This window comes from Cyanistes caeruleus, chromosome 23 (genome assembly GCF_971803275.1).
Source record: "Cyanistes caeruleus chromosome 23, bCyaCae1.hap1.1, whole genome shotgun sequence".
Classification (NCBI taxonomy): Eukaryota; Metazoa; Chordata; class Aves; order Passeriformes; family Paridae; genus Cyanistes; species Cyanistes caeruleus.
The window spans coordinates 2,092,511-2,112,357 of record NC_141723.1 but is presented as its reverse complement, the minus strand read 5'-3'; the positions used below and the strand labels follow the sequence as shown (position 1 = coordinate 2,112,357).

Below are 19,847 nucleotides of genomic sequence, written 5' to 3'. Positions count from 1 at the left end.
TGGCAGAACATTTATTTTCAGCAAGGTAAGCAGCTCAGTCTCGGTGTGCAGGTGGCACAGTGCCCAGGACAGGTGACAGCCAGTAACACCTGGCACCTTTATATGGGATCATTCCCCAGATGATTGCTGGTTTGGAGGAGGGCATCCCATTTCTTTTGAGATGGGGTCATAGTTCCTCTCTTTGGCAAAGAAACCAGTCTTGGATCCACACGTTGGATGGTCTTGGTGAATTTAATTGCTTTTTCTAGTGTACAGCTCTGTCTGTTAGAGCTGCTGAACTGCTACAGGGGGAATGCAAAAGCCAAGCTGCTGAGAGTTTTGTCCTGGTACCTTTAGCATGTGAGCAGTCCCTGGTGCTGTTCAGTTTGGCTCCTGACTCTGAGGCAGAAGGATTATGATGGTGCCTAGAGCTGAGAGGGAAAGTGCAGATACCAGGGTGGTGCAGTTCAGGGTATAGCCAGGCAGAGTTCTCTCAGCTGGCACTTTTGTGAGCTCTGCTTTTGCTGGATGCTTTTGGATTTAGCTGAACTCCACGACAGTGCTAATAGTTATTAGCAGAAAGGATTTCATGTTGCCCTTTGGGTGTGGTGCAAATAAGATTTTTTACTTGGAAGGGGAAGGCCAGTGAAATCTTTTTGTCCTGACAGAGTTTATCTGAGAGCAGCGATGTTTTCAACTCGGACCTGCCCTTTGAAGTTCAGAGATAGGCAAGGACCATTGGCTTCTCCTGCAAGTGCACAGCGCCATTGTGTGGTTGTTTTCTGTGTCGGGTGAACGCCAAGAGCTTTTCTATCCTGGCCCTGTCAGGGAGGGAACAGTGAGTGCAAAGTCGAGGTTCCCTTGTGGATCCTGGCTGTGGTGCTGCTCTTTCCTGGGAAGAAAGACAAATCTTCTCATCATTGACCGAGCAATTTATAGGCTGCAAAAGAAAAGTGAATTCCAGCACTGCCTCTTTCTTCCAGAACTTTTTCTGTGCTGAATGTTTTCAGCTGCTGAACTTCTTGGTTTTGGAACTGGACCCTGTGAGACAGAAAGTGCCTGAGGGTCCATTGAGCCGAGCACACAGAGCTGTGTGTGCTGCATGTCAAAAAGCTGCAAGGGGAAAGTGAAGGCCAGCACTTACTTTTTGTTTTAGGCTCTCTGGTGTGGGAGCAGTTGTTGGACATATTAAATTTTGGGCTCTGCAAGAGTGGAAGAATGTGATGGCACCTGCAGCCATCACACCTGAGCAGGGAAGTGCCAAACTCCAGAAGGTGTGTTGCTTTGCCCAGCATGCAGGTTAAATGTGGAGACAGCAACAGCTTGCTGAGCTGGAACCTTTTGTGACCAAAATTGACATTTGATATAGTTAGTTTGGTTTCAGCAGGTCTGCAAGATTGGCAGAATGTGATAGGACATTGAGTTAGAAAGGGAAGCTCATAGCCTTGGTGTGCATGATGCTGTTGCTATCCTTCAAAGTCAATGTGAAACCCTCAATGTGAAATGTTTTCTCCTCTTTTGTTTCCACATTAAAATGATGGAGCTGCATTCAGTGAGAGAGCACAAATGTCAATGTGCACTCAGCACCTGGCCTAAGCACCACCACCAAGTTATCTGCCAACCTGCTGGTGCCCTCTGCCCCAGCTTCCAGACCATTAGTTATGGAAAATGTTAAACAGGGTAGGTGCCAGTGCTGGTTCCTGGGAGACACTGCTTGTTCCTGGCACCACACAAGACTGGGTGCTGCTGAGCAGCAACCCTGGGGCTCAGCCATCCAGTCTGTTTCAGTCCTGGTCACTCTGGCTCATGCAGCCCACGTTCCTTGGAGTGAATTGAACTTTATGTTAACAAACCCAAAATTGCCAGGTGGGCACATGCAAGCTCACAGTTTTCAAAATCCCATCACACCAACATCCCTCACTGCCTGTTTCCACCAACTGCCCCAGAACATAAAGAGAAGGAAACACCCCGTAAAATATTCATGAAAGGCTAGGAAATGGTTTTAATTATGGCTTTGGCTCTTCTGCTTGTAGGTTCCAAATGAGTGTTTCCTCCTTTTCCTTTTTGACTGGTGGAAGTCCCTGAGCTTCACAAACCGTCTGCAGAGATGGCAGCCCTACCGTGAGGGTCTGCTCTGCTGTTTCTCTCTTGGCAAGGGTTCCCAAGCAGCCCTGTGTGCTGGAGCACGCTGGAAGCTCCTCCTGGAGGCCCCTGGAGTTGTGTCATCCCTGTGAGCGTTGTCATGACCTGCAGGACGCGTTCTCTTCCTCTTCTGTGCTGAGTTGTTGTAGTCGGTGGTGTTCATGATCCAGCTGCGGCGTTCATTGTCCCACAGCGGGGATCTGCTCCTGTCCCTCTCCCTGGAACTCCTCCTCTGGCTGTTTGTCACCCTCATCCTGCCAGGCCGAGCCTGTGGCCCTGCAGAACCTGCCTGGCTGCTGGCCTGCCCCTGACTGAGGAAGGAATGGGACGATGGACAAGGCGCCGTGTCTTTCATGTGTGAATTGGAGCACCTGGAGAAAAAAAGAGGGATCTCTGTTTAGGGCATTTCTTGCGGATTTATCTGGGATTCAGTCATTTTTTGGAGTGGTTTCTATGACAGAGAACAAGGTCACCAATGGGAAATTCAGACACCTGGGGTCTTCTTACCAGGCCTGTCCCTGTCACAGGAAGCCTTTGTCTTTACAGCCCCTACAGCCTCCACTTCACAGAATCACAGAATGGGTTGGGTTGGAAGGGACATTAAAGCTCATCTCATTCCAAGCCCCCTGCCATGGGCAGGAACACCTTCCATGATCCCAGGCTGCCCCAAGCCCTGCCCAATCTGGCCTTGGGCACTTCCAGGGATCCAGGGGCAGCCACAGCTTCCCTGGGCACCCTGTGCCAGGGCCTGCCCACCCTCACAGGGAAAAATTCCTTCCTTGTATCTAAACTAAATCTTCCCTCTTTCACTTTGAAATTGTTACCCCTTGTCCTGTCACCACACTCCCTGATAAAGAGCCCCTCTCCATCTTTCCTGCAGGCCCCTTTAAGTCCTCTGCATTAGCCAGCTTCAAAGAGCAGACAAGGAGCAGTTTACACAGGACACCAGCTAAAGCCCAGCAAGGGATGAGAAGAACTGGTGTGGGATAGTTCAGAACTGAAAACACTGAAGGATGCAGGGAAGAATTGCCTCCTATGGCAGAAACACTCAGGAGGAGAAGACAAACAGCAAAGCCAGAAAAAGGGAACAAACTCAGAACACGTCACCCTGGTATTACCTGGCATAGAACAGCAAATAGGCTTGCTGCCCCAGAACTGCCTGGATGCCACAGCTATCCACAGACACATCATTCATCTTGTACCACTGCTCATTGCTCGCCTGCAAAGGAAGGCATCCACCTCTGAGGGGAAGGGCAGTGTTTCTGCACAGGAAACTGCCAGACCAAGAGACACCAAAACAAGTCCAATCCAGCCCCAAAGCTGGACCTCTCTTGGCTGCCAGTAGCACTGCCAGGATAGTCTGAGTCCCCAGCACACGCTTTTCCCTGTCAGGAGGGAAGTGGCTCTTCACCTTTGTGTAGCAGAAAAAGTGTCCACCAAGGCAGGTGTGACCAGAGTGCACCACAACAGCATACAAGGAGTAGAGGACGGGCTCTCCAGCTGGGTCAGACATGTATGGCCGGAGATCCAAATACTCAGGATACTCCACAACCTGTGGAGAAACCAAGATGGCTCAGAAATGTTCCTGAGCCAGCACATGAAATAGCCTTCAACATATCTGGGTGGGAGGAAATGTTCTCAGCTGGTCTTCCCATGGGAAGTCTCCTCTCCCCAGGAGGGAACATGAAAAACATGAGCAGCTTGTGACAGAGCCTTGGGGAATCTGCTGCTCCAAAGAGGGAGCTGCACTCTGGTTTCATACACACCTGGCTGAGCTTCCTGCTGGTCTGATCATCAGCCCTTCCCAGACACACTGTGAGGATCCTGGGTTCGTGATGGACTGTGACCTTCTTGGAGGCAGCAACCTTCTTCTTACACCTTGAAGCCAAGCACAGAGTGCCAAGTGCTGAAATGAAGCCCACCTTACCTCGAGAGTGCCAGACAACCTTGCCTTTCTCACACCCTGGCACCAAATTTAAGGCTATTCCAGCATGTGAGGCCAAAATTAAAAAGTCTTCATCCCATTATTGTGCATTAAACCTGAGAAACTGATTCTGCTTGATTTCACACAGCTCCTCATGCAGCATCTGGTGATAATATATGGTAAGAAATCATCTTACTTGCTACATCTGAAGCACTTTCTCCCATTCATCTCCTTGGGTGCCACAAAATCCTCCAGAGCTGTGTTGAGGGATGAGGCTCCCTGGAGAAGTGGGAAAGGAGATGCTGAGCTGTGGGGAATCCCAAACATTTCCTGGGAGCTGACAGGAAGACCCAGGCTGAGGAGACCCACCAGGACCCCACAGGGAGTGTTTGCAAGGAGACAGAAGGAGGGTGTGATACTGAACATTTCCCCGTGTCCCAGGGGTTCCTGGGGCCATCTAGAGCTGCCTCTCAGTGCCACTGCTCAGTTCAGCTACTGATGGTGTGCAGGGGCATCAGGAGTGAAAACTGATCCAACCCTGGGGTCTGGATGGGTGTTGAGGGAGGAAAATACACAGGGGACAATGCTGCTTAAACCCAGCACTGAAGTGCTGCCAGCAGTGGCACAGCCTTTGCAGAAGGACACTGTCCCCTCCACTTCACACTCACTTCACACACGAGATCCCTTGTGCTTGCAAAAGTTTTCAAGACAAATGTTTTGGTTCTGGAAAGCAACAGGGGCCTTGGGACCTCTTGAAGCACAATTCCAAACCTCTTACCTTGATTTTCAGAAGGATATCCAGGAAGATTTTGTAGAAATCAAAAACTGTGTTGCAGCTCAGGCATGTGACTGGAAGGAAAATCAGAATGCTGAGGGAAGTTAATTGATGGTGTCAGTTTATGCTCCTGGGTCCTCCTTGGCCAGTCATCACAAGACCAGCTGCATGTCACAGGCACATAAGGGCACAGAAAATGCCAAGAAGGGCAGCAGTTCTGGAAGCATACCTCTGGATCTCAGCAAGCCCCCAAATATTTGATGGATGATGGTAGTTTCATCAGAAGGGATGTCTGATCTGGAAATAAATGGCAAGGCAGAGTTACATCCTCCAAGAGTTCAGCACTGAAAGCCCTGGGTGTGGGTTTTCCTTGGTGGGAGCACTTCAAGGAGCCCAGCAGATTCAGGAACATTGAAAAGGGAATTCTCTTGTGCTTACTCGCTGCATTCACCCAGACAAGCTGTCTGCATGGCACTGACAGCACAGCGTAAGAACTCGTAGGCATCTCCCGGGATGTCAGGCTTAAATTCTCCTATGACTAAGAAAAGAGTTAGTAGTTCTCCCCTCAAAGAAGGAAAGAAAACCTGTCAAAGCACCTGAAATTGCTTACATTTGAGGTCCCTGATGATAGCCCTGGGGCGGATGGCAGTGGCTGAGGAATACAGGGCCTTCCGAATGTGGGCTTCCATGACACACATCATGCAGAAACCTTGCTGACAACCTGAGGAGGGAGGGAAGCTCCTCAGCTTAGCAAAACAACCCCCAGGTGGAAAACCTAATGGAGGTCTTGAAGTTGTAAAGCCTCTCTACTCCTCTTCTCCCGAATGTCCTGACAACCCTGGGACATTTTAATGCATTGAAAATGTTCTTCATGGAGAGACCAAACTGGCACAAGTTTTCTGTGCCATAAGCCAAGAGGGTTCAACTCAAATGGACAGAGACCCAGGGCTAGGAAAAGGTGCTTTTCTGAAGATGAATGCACCTTGATAGGACAAGTGGCTTTTAATTTGAGTGTTTGAGGAGCATAAGCTCCTGAGGCTAACAAAGAAGGGCTGCTGTTCTCCTAAATCCAGCTGCAGAAATCTTTGGGATGTGCCCAAGAGATTTAAAAGGAGATATTTCTGAAAGTACTCACAGACCCGGCTGTGCTGACGAGACAGCAGGTAATTAGCCAGGGGGGCTGTGTATGTCAGGCATTGCAGGATGACGTTGAGGTAGCAAGTGCTACCAAGGTTGTAAAGTCCTGCTCCAGGTCTCCGTTTCTGCTGCCAGTCCATGCAAATCTTCTCTGAGGTAAAAAGGGTCTTTTGTGATGGAGTCATTCCCTCGCCTTGACTGCAGGCAAACAACATTTGAAAAGAGATGAGATAATGGGTGGGGGAAACAGTGAGCTGGGGTCAGGGGCAGCAGGGGAAAGTGGGGGACAGAGGGGGACAGAGGGGGACAGTGGGGAACAATGGGGGATAGGTGCATTTTCCCCTGGGTAATGGCCAGGCAGGGCCCAGAGAGTGGTGGTGAATGGGGCTGCATTCAGTTGGCATCTGGTCACTAGGAGTGACCCCCAGGGATCAGCACTGGGCCCAGCTCCTGTCTAATATCTTTACTGATGATTTGGAAGAGTTAATCAAGTGTACCCTCAGCAAATTCACAGACCACACCAAATCTGGAGGGTTGGAAGGCTCTGCAGAGGGCTCTGGACAGGCTGGATCAGTGGAATGAGACCAACAGTACGAGGTTCAACAAGACCAAGTGCCAGGTCCTACCCTTCAGTCACAATAACCCCACCCAGTGCTCCAGGCTGGGCAGAGTGGCTGGAGAGTGGCCCAGGCAAGAAGGACCTGGGGGTGCTGGTCAGCAGTGGCTGAATGTGAGCTGTCAGTGTGCCCAGGTGGCCAAGAAGGCCAAGAGCATCCTGGCTTGTATCAGGAATGGTGTGGCCAGCAGGACTAAGGAAGTGATTGCCCCTCTGTGCTTTGGTGAGGCCGTGCCTCCAGTGCTGTGTCCAGTCCAAAAAATTGTCCAATGTCCAAAAGTCACTGATGTGCTGGAGCATGCCCTGAGAAGGGCAATGAAGCTGGGGAAGGGTCTAGAAGGAAAATCCTATGAGGAGCAGCTAAGGGAACTGGGATATTTCATCCTGAAGAAAAGGAGGCTCAGGGGTGACTTTAACCCTTTCTATGACTACCTGAAAGGAGGCTGCAGCCAGGTGGGGTTGGCCTCTTTTCCCAGGCAACAACCAATAGGACAAGAGGATATAGAGTCTGGAGCTCTGCCAGGGGAGGTTCAGCTTAGACAGCAGGAGGAATTTCTCCACAGAAAGAGTGATTAGATATCAGCATGGGCTGCCCAGTGAGGTGATGGAGTCACCATCCCTGAGGTATTCAAGAGAAGACTGGACATGGTGCTTTAGTGCCATGGTCTGGTTTGACATGGTGGTGTTTGGTCAAAGGTTGGACTCGATGAGCTTAGAGGTCTTTTCCAACCTAATTGACTCTGTGGTTCTGTATGTGAATATTTAAATGCTGAGTTCACTCTATGACACCAAGGACAACAGCTCTAACCCCCAAACCAGAAACATCAGGGGAAGCCTGTTGATATCTACTGAGAGGAAAATACTTCTGGAAAACTGTTCCCCTGCTAATCTGCCTCAAGTCCAACAAATCCACACTGATTCCTGGGCCTCAGGCTGCCTTCCTTTCCCTCTAGAGCCTCAGATTTTCAGATCTTCACTTTTCCTGATTGTAAGGTGATGAAAACAAGCAACACCTGGGTCTGGCTGCTCTCAGGGAATGCCCCAGAATTCACTCCAGGCTGTCAGCACATCGACACTTAGGGATGCAGCAGTGGCCATGTCCGTGGTCCGTGGGCATTCACAAAATCCGAACCAGCTGGTGAAAATGTTACTCAAAGAAGTCATTCCCTGTTGTGGCCATTGTTCCTCTCAGGTACAGAGTGGAAAGCTTTGGATGACAAAGGATATCAGGACCTCCTCCAGAAAGATCACCTGTTGGGAAAGGAAATATTTGTAGCTCAATAAAATTATTTCAAAAACCCCAAATGCCCCAAAAAGCACCTTCAGCTGTCAGAAGTGTTTTGTTGCTGCTTGTGGCTGCTCCCAAAGACAAAGAATACTTGGGAAAAGGCAGGCATGCAAGTAGCAGGGAAAAGAGCCAAGTTATCCCAAGGGCCAGCTCAGTCCAAGAGAACTTTTGCTGGGCCACTCCTGAGGACACCAAGCATTGGACAGGTGAGCTCACAATCACCAGCCACCGGTTCCACATCTCTGCCACTTCTGTGACACAGGGCAGGACACACTGTTGGCCCTGTGGCCACCACGTCCTGGCACCTCTCGCAGCTGGAAGTCACTGGGCCACCCAGGTGCTGATGCTGAAGGGCTGTTCATGGGCCAGCAGAGCTCCTGCAGCTTCCAGGACCTGCAGCAGGCAGAGCAGCCAAAGCCTGCTCAGGCCTGGGATTGAGCCAGCTCTGGCTGGCACACTTGGGGTGCTGATGGTTCCTGTTCTTCCCAGGTATTGGACTGTGCCCATTGGGCTCTTTGGGTCATTTTCAAGGAATTTTCTCTGTGAGCTTCAGGCTGACCCTGAACTGGCTCTAGCAAGGAGACACTTCAGTGATGGCACAGAGCAGACTTGAGCTGCCTACCAGACAGCTCTTTCACCCTGGAGCTCCCAAAAGTGCTCATGGATGGCTTTTTAGCACTAGGATGCTTTGGAATCCATCTCTCAGGAGAACATCTTAGGCTTCAAACCTTCCTTTTAGGGTGCAAGCTCCTCACTGAGAGCTCAAAGCCTCATGTTCCTCATGTCTGAAGCTCCTTTAGAATGTGCAAAAACTGATTTCTAGAGTATAAAGTCTCATTTTGAAGGCCAAAAGACTCATTTGTAAGGTCCAAGTCTGTCTTTTAGTACCCATAGCCTTTTTTAGGACCAGCAATTCCATTTTTAAGATCCAAAGCCTCCCTGTTTGAATCCAAACCATCCATGTTTGTGCACACTCGTTTTTATAACCAATGTTCTTTTTCAAAGTCTTGTGCACAGAGGCAGAGAAGAACTAAAAGACATTTTTCTGTGTCCAACCAAAACCACCAGGGTCAGTCTGGCTGCTCTCAGGAAACGCCTTCTACCCACTGTGCTCAGTTCTGGTTCCTCTCTGCCCCAAGAAATTAATCCTTGGTCCTGGCTGGGAGGGCTTTGGGCACTGGAATGGAAGTTTCAAGCAGTAAAAGATGGCTTTGGGCCATCTCCAAAGGAGGACTTGGGTCTTAAACCAAGCATTGAGCTCTAAAAATGGACCTTTGGAAGGGAAAAGGAGGGTTTGAACCCTGAAGTTAAGTTTTGGGCCCTCAAAAGATGTTTTGGTAACAAAAATAGAGACTTAAAAGAAGGTGTTGAGCCAAATTGCAGACTGAATCATAACGAGGAGGGTTTGGTCCCTCATAGATGGGCTTTGGGAGCTAAAAAAGGAGTTTGGGCCCAAACCTGAGACTTTGGACTCTACAAATGAAATTTTGGACCTTCCAAATAAGACTTGGGGATTTCAAAATTAAACTCTGGGCAGTTCTGATGAGCCTTGAGACCTTACGAGCAGCGCTTGCAGCTTTGGAATGAGGGTTTGTACCCAACAAAGACCACAGAAATTACACTGTGGACCTTAAAAAAGGTGAGATACTACAAATGACCCTTTGGACCCTGGAAAAAAGTGAAATTTCTGCTTCCTCTCCAGCCCCAAGGAACAAAGGTGAAGGTTGTCACTGTAGTGTCACAGGCCAGCAACAGCCTTCTGTCCTGGCACCTTTTGTGTGGGAGCAATCCCTGGACATACTCAGTTTGAAAGAAGAGTGGGGCCTTTTGAGGTGTTTTCCTGCTTCCTGAGGAGGGCAAGAAGTGCCCTGGGCCTGGGCCAGGGGCACTGCCCCCTTCTCTGGGGGATTTTCCTCCAGCTGAGGAGGATGCAGGTGTTGTCCCACCTTGGCAGATGTCAGCTGTAGCCACCACCGTGCTCCAGGTGGCTGTTGGCTCTAGAAAGCAAAGGAAGACCAGGCTGCACTTTGTGTCTGCCAGCTCTCAACTCTCCAACCCCCCTGGCCTGAGGGGCATTGGCAGGTGTGTCCTTGCTGTCCCCAGCCCTGGTGGACACAAGAAAAGGCTGCAGTGCTGAGTCTCGGTGCCTTCATGCTGCACTGGTGGATCCTGGCAGCTGTGGGTGCTCTGTATCTCCTGGGGTGATTCTGGGCATCATGAGATGGAATCTTTCCTGTTCCAGAAGTCTTGGATTGCCTCATGCTGCTGGGCTGACCCTCACAGCCTGTTCTGGGATCGTTTTTGTTGTATCTGGGAGCGTGCATGGCCACGACCCAGAGCTTATTCTATATCACCTCCATCATTGCTGGGGCAGGGGTGAAGGGAATCTCTTCCAGGGACAGGGGGTTCCTTCTGGTCCAGAAAAAGGTTGGGGTAGTTGGTGTTGATTATTGTAACAGGCTTTCCATGCAAATCATTCTCATAGTTTTTACTATTAATATTGTTGCTGTTAGTTTTCTTTTCTCATTGCTGTTTCCAGTAAATTGTTCTTTATCAACCCATGATCTTTGCCTTTTGTGCCTCCAGCTGGAGGTAGAGGAGGAGGAGGGGAAGCAGCACGTGGCTTTGGCAGAAATACTAAATTGATGAATACTAAACCATGCCACAGCTGTGCTGCAGAACATTAAAACTGCAGCTGGGAGGTAGAAATGCATCAGCCTGCCCAAAAAGCTGTTGAAGTGGAGTCACAGAGCTGGACTGATGGGGCTGCCATGCTTCCCAGTGTAACATGGGACACCCACGTTTTAGGTTCTGCCTTGTTTTCATTTAGATGTTCTCTGTACTCTTCACAAATATTTGGAGCTCTGTAACCTATTGGATCAGTGGCTGGTTTCCCCAGTAATGTTCCTGGCCTTTCACTGGGCACAAAGACAAAACAAATTGCAGAGCTCCAAGCCCCAGGGGTGCCAGGTCCCTGTGCTGGCTTGGCTCTTCCAGGCTCCCGAGGTTGGGAACAGCTCTTGGAGATCCATTTCATGGGCAAAGCACAGCCAGTGCCAGGGGGAGACTCCAAAGAAAGAGCAGGACCTGGGGGAATGGCATCACCACTTGTCTTCCTAATTGGTGCTTTTTATCAATTATGCAAATTTCCTAAAACCTATCAATGTGTGCTCACCCCAGTGGGGGTGGGCTTTTGTGGACATCTTTCCATACCTGCCCCTGAAGGCCTTCAAATAAAGATCCATTTTTATATTACCTCCTTCCTGAAGTGATCTGGAGCTGCATTTCCAGGTTAGGAAAAGGCAGCATCCACACCAGGAAGGATGAGCACTCTCACCCTCACCATAGGGACCTACTCATGATGAAATAATGGTGAATGGAGAGATTTTGGTTCTCTAGGAGCCATCAATTTCAGGCAAGAAAAGGCAAGAGCCATCTCCATGGATCAGGGATGAGCCCTGCTTGAGCTCTGGTGCTAGCACAGAGCAGAGTCTGTTTGTGAGCTCAGCCTCTGATCCCAAGCCAGACCATGCTCCCCTGTCCCTCTCAGTGCCAGTGGCCGCTCTTCCATGTCCATTTCTGTGACAACACCATAAATATCTTCTGTGGGGCAGAGAGGGAGCAGTTCTGGAGGAGTCTGACACTTGGTTCACAAGGAAATGCCTCCCTGGGGCATCACCTCAGTGTGGCCACAATTCTGCAAAATTTGTGGTGTGTTTGACTAAAAAGAAAAGCTTCAAAAAGAGTCAGTGAAATCAACAGCAGAGAATTTGTGCTGGGTTTATTGATCTCAGCAGTCCCAGCAGCTGGTGCTGAGTGTGAGCTGTGGAAGCAGAGGGTGGAAGGCCTGCAGTGCCAGCTGCCAGGCTGTCCATGCTGGGCGAGGACAAGGGGGGAATGACCTCTCCAGGAGCAGCTGGCAGTGGGATTGGGATGGGCTGATGAGCAAAAGGGGTTTTAATTGTTCATTTTTCTTCCCCAGCCTTTCTTCTCCTCCCCACGTCCCCACCCCACTTCTGGCCCCTGAGGCACCTACAGAGAGGAGAGCAAAGCTGAAGTGGGGCTGGCAGAGCTCTAAATTAAAGGTTCTGCCTTTATTTCACTCCAAAGTTTACAGCCATAGGCTTCCATAAAAAATCCCCATTCCCACCCCCACCATCCCAGGGAGGGACCCACTCCCTGCCCCAGGGAGCTGGGGAGGAAAGTCAAGGGAAAGCACTTGAGGGAAAGCACTGAGCTGAAGCAGCCCCAGGCAGGCTGTGGAGGGAGATCTCTGTCCCTGGAGATGCTCAGGGGGCTGGGAAAGGTGAGATCTCCCATCCCCTGGAGCTGGGGAGATCTCCTTTGCTCCAGAGCAGATGCTCAGCAGAACCCAGTTGTGCTAGAGTGAAACAAGGTGGAAAAAGAGTTTTTCTCCGTTTTTTTTTCCCTTTTTCTTTTTTGTAATTTGTCAACAACCTTTGCATGAAAAAAGTAAAACTCCACAAATGTCTCCACAGTTCTTCAACATCATTCCCAAAACAGCAAAATAGAACAAAAGCAACAAGTAAAAACATCATTAATAAAAACATCAACACTGATCCCCTTTGCTTTTCTTCCCACTCCATTTTCCCCCACTGCCTTTTCCCTCCTTCCCTTCTTGCTCCCTTTTTCACCCCAATTTCCCTTTTGCTCCACCCATTCCCTTTCCTCATACTTTTTTTTTATTCTGCCTTTCCATTCCTGTCTTCAGAGCTGCAGATTATCCCAAAACTACCTGAGGTCATCTCATGTGTGTTGAGATGGCCCCAAATCCTCCAAATCAATGCCATCAAAGACTACAAATAAATCTGGGGACAAGAATCAGGGCAGGATTTGTTCAAAACACCCCAGCAGGCTCAAAACTTATGAATATTTATTAGAATTAATTAATTAAAGAGCGCTGTAATGCTTTGTATGTATGGATATGGATTTAATTAGCAAGCTGGTGGTAATTAGCAAGCTGCATTGAGATGGTTTCTCTGAGAATGTTTCCCTGTGGATCCCAGTGTGTTTCCCAAGTGCTCCAATGACCAGGTTTTACTTTAACAAGGTGTGAAGTGCCATGGAAGGCCAGTTGTGGCAATAAATCCAGGATTTTGGCATCATTCTCATATGATCCCTATGCTGAATCCCATTGTTTCCTCATCTCACAACCAAATACTCCAAAATAATCCCCCTTGGACAGGGCTTCAGGGTGGCAATCATCTTATGAATGCAGTTTGGCCATGGAAGACAGTTGGAAGGGCTTCATTTGACTTTTATTTCATTTTTTCAAGTTAATTCATTCCCCCAGTTGTCTCTCAGCTCACAGGTTTTCAGCTTTGTGACACTCCTCATAGAATAACGTGAGGATTAAAGTGTTTCAGAAACATTAAGTCCTCTGCAGAGGCCCAGGACAATCCACATTTTTGTAAAAAAAGCAATTTCATCCAGCTCTTATGAGGCCCAATCATTAAAATGCCCATTTCTTCATCACTTTATCTCACATCATGAAGTTAAAACCATTTTTCCTCCACTTCCTACCTCAGAAAGATTTTAACTCTCCCAATAATTTAATCTTCAAACTCTTGTCACCCTGTGAAGTGTGTTTTTAGGGGTAAAAATTAACTAAAAGCTACCAAATTCTGAATGCTGGAGATGGAGGGAGGGTACAAAGGAAGCTGCAAGATGAGGGACACTCAGTGTGGCTCCAGGGAATTGCTGTTTTTGACTGAAACCGATCCAAAATATTCTTTGGGTCAGAAAGGGGTGAGAAGGGGCCATTTGAGGCAGCATTTCATCACTCCCTGGGGTGTTATTGTCGCCTTTTGGTTTTGTTCTGCTTTGGCAACAGGGGAAAACACATCAAATCTTTTATTCTTCAACTTCTGATTGACTTTGGAGCCGTTTGATTTGCTCCAGCTCTCAGCTGGGGCACAGAGCATCACTCTGCTCCTCTCCCATGGCAACAGAACGCGGTGGCCACAAGAGAACGTTGACCTCAGTCCTGGTTGCCACCAACAGAAGCTGGCCCTGGGACCTGCTGGTGCTGCCCTATGACACAAGCAGGTGGCTCTTGGAAATGACCACGTGCCAGCGAGGGAATTTTGTCCTCAGCCATGGCCAGGTGCCGCCCGTGCCACATCATTTTTTCCCTGAACCCCCCACATCAAAGTAAGCGCTTTTATTGAAGGAATATCAGATATTTATGTTTACAGGGAGAACTCTGAGCTCTGCAGGGGCTTCTCTAATGGTTATTTTCAGGCCTTGGTGTTCACTCCTGCGCCTTAATTAGTGAGAGCTGTGCTTGTTTGGAATCAGTGAAAATAAGATGGAATATTTTGGGTCTAATTTAAGAGTATTTCGCTCTTGTGCTGCCCAGTGTGATTCCTGAGCCTCCATGGAGCACTCCCAAGGTCAGGGGCTGCCATCCCTCGTGGATGTGGTCACTGCCTTCAGTTCAGTCAAGTCCTATCACAGGGATCTGTAGCTGCAAAACATCTTAATGCACATATCCCCCCACCAGGGAATGGCAAGGGGGGAAATCCTCATAAATAATGGGTTTGGGGGTGATAGCTAAAGATATTTTTATCTTTATTGTTGTAATCAATGTTTGCTTTCTTGTTTTCCTTGATTTTTATTTGTAGTTTCATAGTGCTGCACCCCCAAATCCAGCTCAGGTCTGAGGAAAAGAAGGAAAACCCCAAAAACACACTTTCCCATAAGGGAAACCCCCTCATCAAAAGGGGTTTAGGAGGAGGGTTCCAGGTTATTGTCAGAAAATCCTCAAATCCTTCCAAATCCATTTTGCCACAGCGGAATTTTAGGGATAAAAGTGCATAAATCAGTGATGTTAAAGGTGAGTTCTTGCCCAGCTTTGGCAGCATCTGGCTCCAGGTGCTCCCAGTGTTCAGGATCTCCAGAACCATCTCACACCAGGCACAGCCAGCAAGGCACCAGTGTCCCTTGGCAAGATGAAAATGAGCCAAAAACCTGCTGGTTTGGGCTTCAGAGTGAAATGTGAGCTCCTGCTGGGAGAACTCGGAGTGAAATCCTCCTGCTGGGCAGACAAGGAACCACCCAGGAACTTCTCCAGGTTCCTGGTTGTGGGCTGATGCCCCTCAGAGTACTGGATCCTCCTCTTGAGGTGTCTGCTGGTCTGGTCACCATCATCATCATCACCACCACCAGCCCCAGCTCTCCTGACATTCCATTCTCTCTCTGTTCTTGGCAGTTGACAGAGGTGCCAGCAGCAGCTGGGGCGTGCCAGATGTCCTTTAGTAAGTCCCACAAATTTGGGGTGGGAGAGGGGATTCCACCACTCTCAATCTCCATCAGGGCTTCTCTGGTGCTGGGCTTGGGTCTTCCAGAACCAAAACCCACCTGAGGTGTCTCCAAAAGGGCTGAAAAGTCCTGAGATGGGCGGAAAACATCCTCCAAAAGCCTGGAAACACCCCAGTAATACAGAGAATAAATGATGGAATAGGAATAAACCCCACCTTTCAGTCATTTCACCCAGAGCTGTGGCTTTTAGGGCTCTGCTTGCTGCCCAGACAGTATTTTGCTGAATGGTTTGTTTCTTGTTCTGCTCATGAAACTGTTGATAATTGTTGATTTGTAGCATTATGGGGGAAAGGAGAATAAAAGGTGTGAGTGATATAGAAGGCAAAAACTGGTCTCTGAGAGCCCACTTGATGTTTTAAATTGGTAAAAAAACATAATTCTTGGACCATAAGTGTGTGTCCATCATCAGTTGTAGCATTTATTAACATTAATTTGTCAATTAGGTGTTGGCACTGTCTCCTTAAACCTTTTTCTGTTTTTTGCAGCAATCCACAGGCCTTGAACAATTTTGTGCCTGGATCCAGCATGGTGAGCAACAACTCAGCTCCCTCCCCAAACCTACACAACTTCCACAACACAAACAATTTCTTTAAAGAAAAACTGGATTTCTATATCAAACCTCCCCAAAGGTCAGGATCTTTTTAGGTCTGAGTTCCTGCTGCTGCTCATGCAGTACAGCCAGGAGGGATTCTGGGGTGTTTTGAGCCAAAACTGGGAACAGGCAGAGCTGATGTCCAACAGCTGGGGAGAGTTTGGAGCTTTCTGGGGCTGCCCCTCACTGCTGCACCCTCTTTTTATTCCCAATTTTTTAAAATTCTGCACCAAATAAATATTGGGAATTTCAGATTGACCATGCTGCTTTCTCAGCACAGAGGATGCAGCTGATGCCTCGGGATTTTGGCTTTTCTATTTGTCATACATCTGTACTCCTGCCATTCCTCAGTGTGTGACTCCAAACTCCACACACACTGGGAGCTGCTGCTTCCCCACTTTGGGCACACACAACAATTCCTCTCCAGGCCTGGCAATCAAGGACACCTCACTGCCTCAGGCCTGAGAGATGGAAACAAAAGGGAGTTGGGGGCAGCAAACCTGGGGGAAATTCCTTCATTCCCTGCAGCTGGAATTGGGAGATGAACCCCAATGTGCAAATGGAACAAACTGATAAAAGTGTGAAACCTGTGAGCCATGGTCCATTTTGGGTGCAGCCCCTGGGGGGCTTTGTCTGCCCTAAATGCACCTGGAGGCCCTTCAATAAATAGAACTGCTTTTTATTCCCTTAATTTTGTCTGGCCTCTGTGTTTAGGTAAACCCAAAAGGCATCACACCAGTGCCTTTGTTTGAAGGCCCTGGCCAAGGCCTTTTCTTCATCCCTCCTTGGAGAGCCTTTCATTGCCACCATCCTCATCTCCCCGGCTGTGTTTTCCATCCCTTTCCCAGGTGTGGGAGCCCTCAGTGAGGGTGGTGCAGCCGGTGCTGGCGGTGCCCGAGGCCGGGGGCTGCCGGTGGGGCGGCGGGGACCTCCTGCAGCAGTGCCTGTGGGCAGCGGGCATCACCGAGCAGCTGCTGGAGGCCGAGGCCAAGCGGGACCAGCTCCCCGTGGCTTCCCACAGCGTCCCACGGATCTTCCCCGGAGCTGGGGCCCAGCAGCCGCTCCTCCAGCCCTTGGTGCAGCACCTCGGGCCCTTCCCCGGCCTCCAGCCGGCCATGGGACACCTGGGGGGACAGCAGGTGGTGGCCACCGCCCTGCCATCGCACCAGGTCGTGTTCCTGCCGCAGGCAAGTGCAGCCCCTCATTGCTTCCATCCTCTCCAAACACGCTGCTGTACTTCTGTGAAGGGTTTTAGCTCTATATTTTTTAGTTTAGTCCAGTTTCTCTTTCTTTAAATTCCTATGGATTTCAATTTTGCTAATTCTTTTCGTTTTTGGTTCTATTACTTTAGTCCTGTTTCTTTAGTTCTTTCATCTGGGAAAGGGGAAGAGGAATAAGGGAAAAGATCCCAATACTTGAGCTTTTATTTGGCTCAATCTTCACCTCCCTCTGTAGACACCTCATTTGTGGGTTCAGGGCACACAGCCCCATTTCTGGGGTTCAGACCCTGAGAGGGGCACGTCTGCAGCACCTTTTTCAAACCCTGGAGTCCTTAATTTGGGAAAACCCTTGAAGATCCTCAAATCTGACCCTTTTTGTCCTTCCTCGTACCCTCCGGTGGCAGGGCCAGGGAGTCCCTTCCTCCTCACACATCCACCCCAACCTCAGGCAGTTTGTGGGTTAAAAAGCACCAGATTTAGGGCGTGTTCTCATTTCCTGCCTTGTTTTTCAGCCTCTCCAGGTGCCGCAGAGGATCATCCTGCAGGTGAAGCAGCCAGGCCCTACCACACTCACCCTGCTCCCCAGCCCAGCCTCCTGTGTCCTGGGGAGTGGCCAGGGGCCAAGGCCACCAGCCCACAAACCCCACTGCCACCCCCATTCTGCCACCCCATCACACCCTGGAGCAGCAGCACTCGTGCACAGCAGCATCCCCACGCCCCACGCCGTGGGAATTGAGCTGCGGCACGGTGAAAACTTCAGGGACCCAAAATGTGGGAAAATGGATTATTTTGTTTATTTTTAATAAAAATTCTTGATGGAAAGTGTCCTAAGAATCCAAAGTGAGACTGTTTTGTGTTAAGGCTTGAGTTTAAACACATCCCTGGTCTTGTTTCATGTTTGCAAGACATCATCACCCTGTTCCCTGTGCAGAGAAAAACCTTCTCCAGCATTTCCATCCCCATTTCTGCCGGGAAGTTGGGGGGTCCTTGTGCCATCCAGCAGCTCCTTCAGGTGAGGAGCTGGTTTTCCTTGGCAGCACTCTTTGTTTCCAACTTTTTCCACTTTGTTCCCAAGGCTTTCTACTTTATTTTTCCTATAAAGTTTATTGACCAGTTTTCTCCTCCTTCACAGTTTTGTTCTTCATTTTCTACTTTTTTTCCCCTCTAATTCCCATTTCCCCCTTTATTTCCAAATTTTACACCTTCTTTCCTAGTTTTACCCTTTATTTTCTAGTGTTCCACTTCCTTAGCTTTCCCCTTTTTATTTCCAAATCCTCCACTTTATTTCCAAGATTTTCCACTTTTTATTTCCAAGGTTCCTTTTATTTCATTTCTTTTTTCTCCTTCAAGTTTTTTCCCCCTTCATTTCCACATTTCTCCGCTTTGCCTCTTAACTTTTCTCCTCCCTTTCCAAGATTTTCCTCCTCATTTCCCAATTCCCCCCTTGATTTTGAAGGTTTTTTTCCCCCATGAAAGCCCAGGAGAAACGCTGGGATTTCTTTTTTGTGCTACGGGTGACAGAGCAGAGGAGAGAGAATTCAAAGTGAGAGATAAGGGTAAAGGATAAAGAAAGATGCAAGCTGCAGGGTCCAGAAGAAGACCTGGATCAAAAGTGATAAGAGGCAAAGAGAGACAGCAGAAAAACCGAGAATCTCCGGGATAGACAGGGAAGACATTCCCGGGGCTCGGCTGGACCATCCCGGGGCTCGGTCAGACATTCCCGGGGCTCGGTCAGACCATCCCGGGGCTCGGCTGGACCATCCCGGGGCTCGGTCAGACCATCCCGGGGCTCGGTCAGACCATCCCGGGGCTCGGTCAGACATTCCCGGGGCTCGGTCAGACATTCCCGGGGCTCGGCTGGACCATTCCCCGGGCTCGGTCAGACATTCCCGGGGCTCGGTCAGACATTCCCGGGGCTCGGTCAGACATTCCCGGGGCTCGGTCAGACATTCCCGGGGCTCGGTCAGACATTCCCGGGGCTCGGCTGGACCATTCCCGGGGCTCGGTCAGACCATCCCGGGGCTCGGCTGGACCATTCCCGGGGCTCGGTCAGACCATCCCGGGGCTCGGTCAGACCATCCCGGGGCTCGGCTGGACCATTCCCGGGGCTCGGTCAGACCATCCCGGGGCTCGGTCAGACCATCCCGGGGCTCGGTCAGACCATCCCGGGGCTCGGTCAGACCATCCCGGGGCTCGGTCAGACATTCCCGGGGCTCGGTCAGACATTCCCGGGGCTCGGTCAGACATTCCCGGGGCTCGGCTGGACCATTCCCGGGGCTCGGTCAGACATTCCCGGGGCTCGGTCAGACATTCCCGGGGCTCGGCTGGACCATTCCCGGGGCTCGGTCAGACATTCCCGGGGCTCGGTCAGACATTCCCGGGGCTCGGCTGGACCATCCCGGGGCTCGGTCAGACCATCCCGGGGCTCGGTCAGACCATCCCGGGGCTCGGCTGGACCATTCCCGGGGCTCGGTCAGACATTCCCGGGGCTCGGTCAGACATTCCCGGGGCTCGGTCAGACATTCCCGGGGCTCGGTCAGACATCCCCGGGCTCGGTCAGACATTCCCGGGGCTCGGTCAGACATTCCCGGGGCTCGGTCAGACATTCCCGGGGCTCGGTCAGACCATCCCGGGGCTCGGTCAGACATTCCCGGGGCTCGGTCGTTGCTGCCGGTACCGCCGGTGGGAGCACCGCGCTGCAGTTCCGCACTTTGGCCGCTCGGTGGCAGCCGCGAGCGTGGGAACCGCCCGGCGCTCGGGGGCGCGACGGGAGAGCCCCGGGAAGGGGGGACAGAGGGGACAGGGGGGGACACCGGGGGACACAGGGACA

The 19,847-nt window shown here is 50.2% G+C and overlaps 2 protein-coding genes across 6 annotated transcripts; one reads left to right on the top strand and one right to left on the bottom strand.

Moving 5' to 3' along the window:
• Nucleotides 1-1,957: 1,957 nt before the first annotated feature.
• On the bottom strand, nucleotides 1,958-8,081 carry LOC111939407 (ubiquitin carboxyl-terminal hydrolase 42-like). Of its 2 annotated transcripts, none has more exons than XM_023941616.2 (12): nucleotides 7,894-8,081; nucleotides 7,587-7,824; nucleotides 5,956-6,155; nucleotides 5,431-5,541; nucleotides 5,259-5,358; nucleotides 5,050-5,117; nucleotides 4,824-4,894; nucleotides 4,242-4,324; nucleotides 3,888-3,999; nucleotides 3,533-3,673; nucleotides 3,240-3,340; nucleotides 1,958-2,492 (listed from the first exon to the last, which is right to left on the bottom strand). In XM_023941616.2, the coding sequence occupies exons 3-12, from the start codon at nucleotides 6,140-6,142 to the stop codon at nucleotides 2,096-2,098; spliced, it is 1,371 nt and encodes a 456-aa protein (XP_023797384.1). In that variant the 5' UTR covers nucleotides 6,143-6,155; nucleotides 7,587-7,824; nucleotides 7,894-8,081; the 3' UTR covers nucleotides 1,958-2,095. The 2 variants fall into 2 exon arrangements, with proteins under 2 accessions (XP_023797384.1, XP_023797385.1); XM_023941617.2 differs by having other exon boundaries at nucleotides 7,953-8,081.
• Nucleotides 8,082-8,118: 37 nt separating this feature from the next.
• Nucleotides 8,119-17,851, top strand: LOC111939388 (uncharacterized). 4 transcript variants are annotated; one of them, XM_023941581.2, is made up of 5 exons: nucleotides 8,134-8,350; nucleotides 15,096-15,141; nucleotides 15,691-15,733; nucleotides 16,646-16,984; nucleotides 17,530-17,851. In XM_023941581.2, exons 3-5 carry the CDS (start codon nucleotides 15,731-15,733, stop codon nucleotides 17,818-17,820), a joined length of 633 nt encoding a protein of 210 aa, XP_023797349.2. In that variant the 5' UTR covers nucleotides 8,134-8,350; nucleotides 15,096-15,141; nucleotides 15,691-15,730; the 3' UTR covers nucleotides 17,821-17,851. The 4 variants fall into 4 exon arrangements, with proteins under 4 accessions (XP_023797347.2, XP_023797349.2, XP_023797346.2 ...); XM_023941580.2 differs by lacking the exon at nucleotides 8,134-8,350 and adding an exon at nucleotides 13,888-14,035; XM_023941579.2 differs by lacking the exon at nucleotides 15,096-15,141 and having other exon boundaries at nucleotides 8,119-8,350.
• Nucleotides 17,852-19,847: the final 1,996 nt, after the last annotated feature.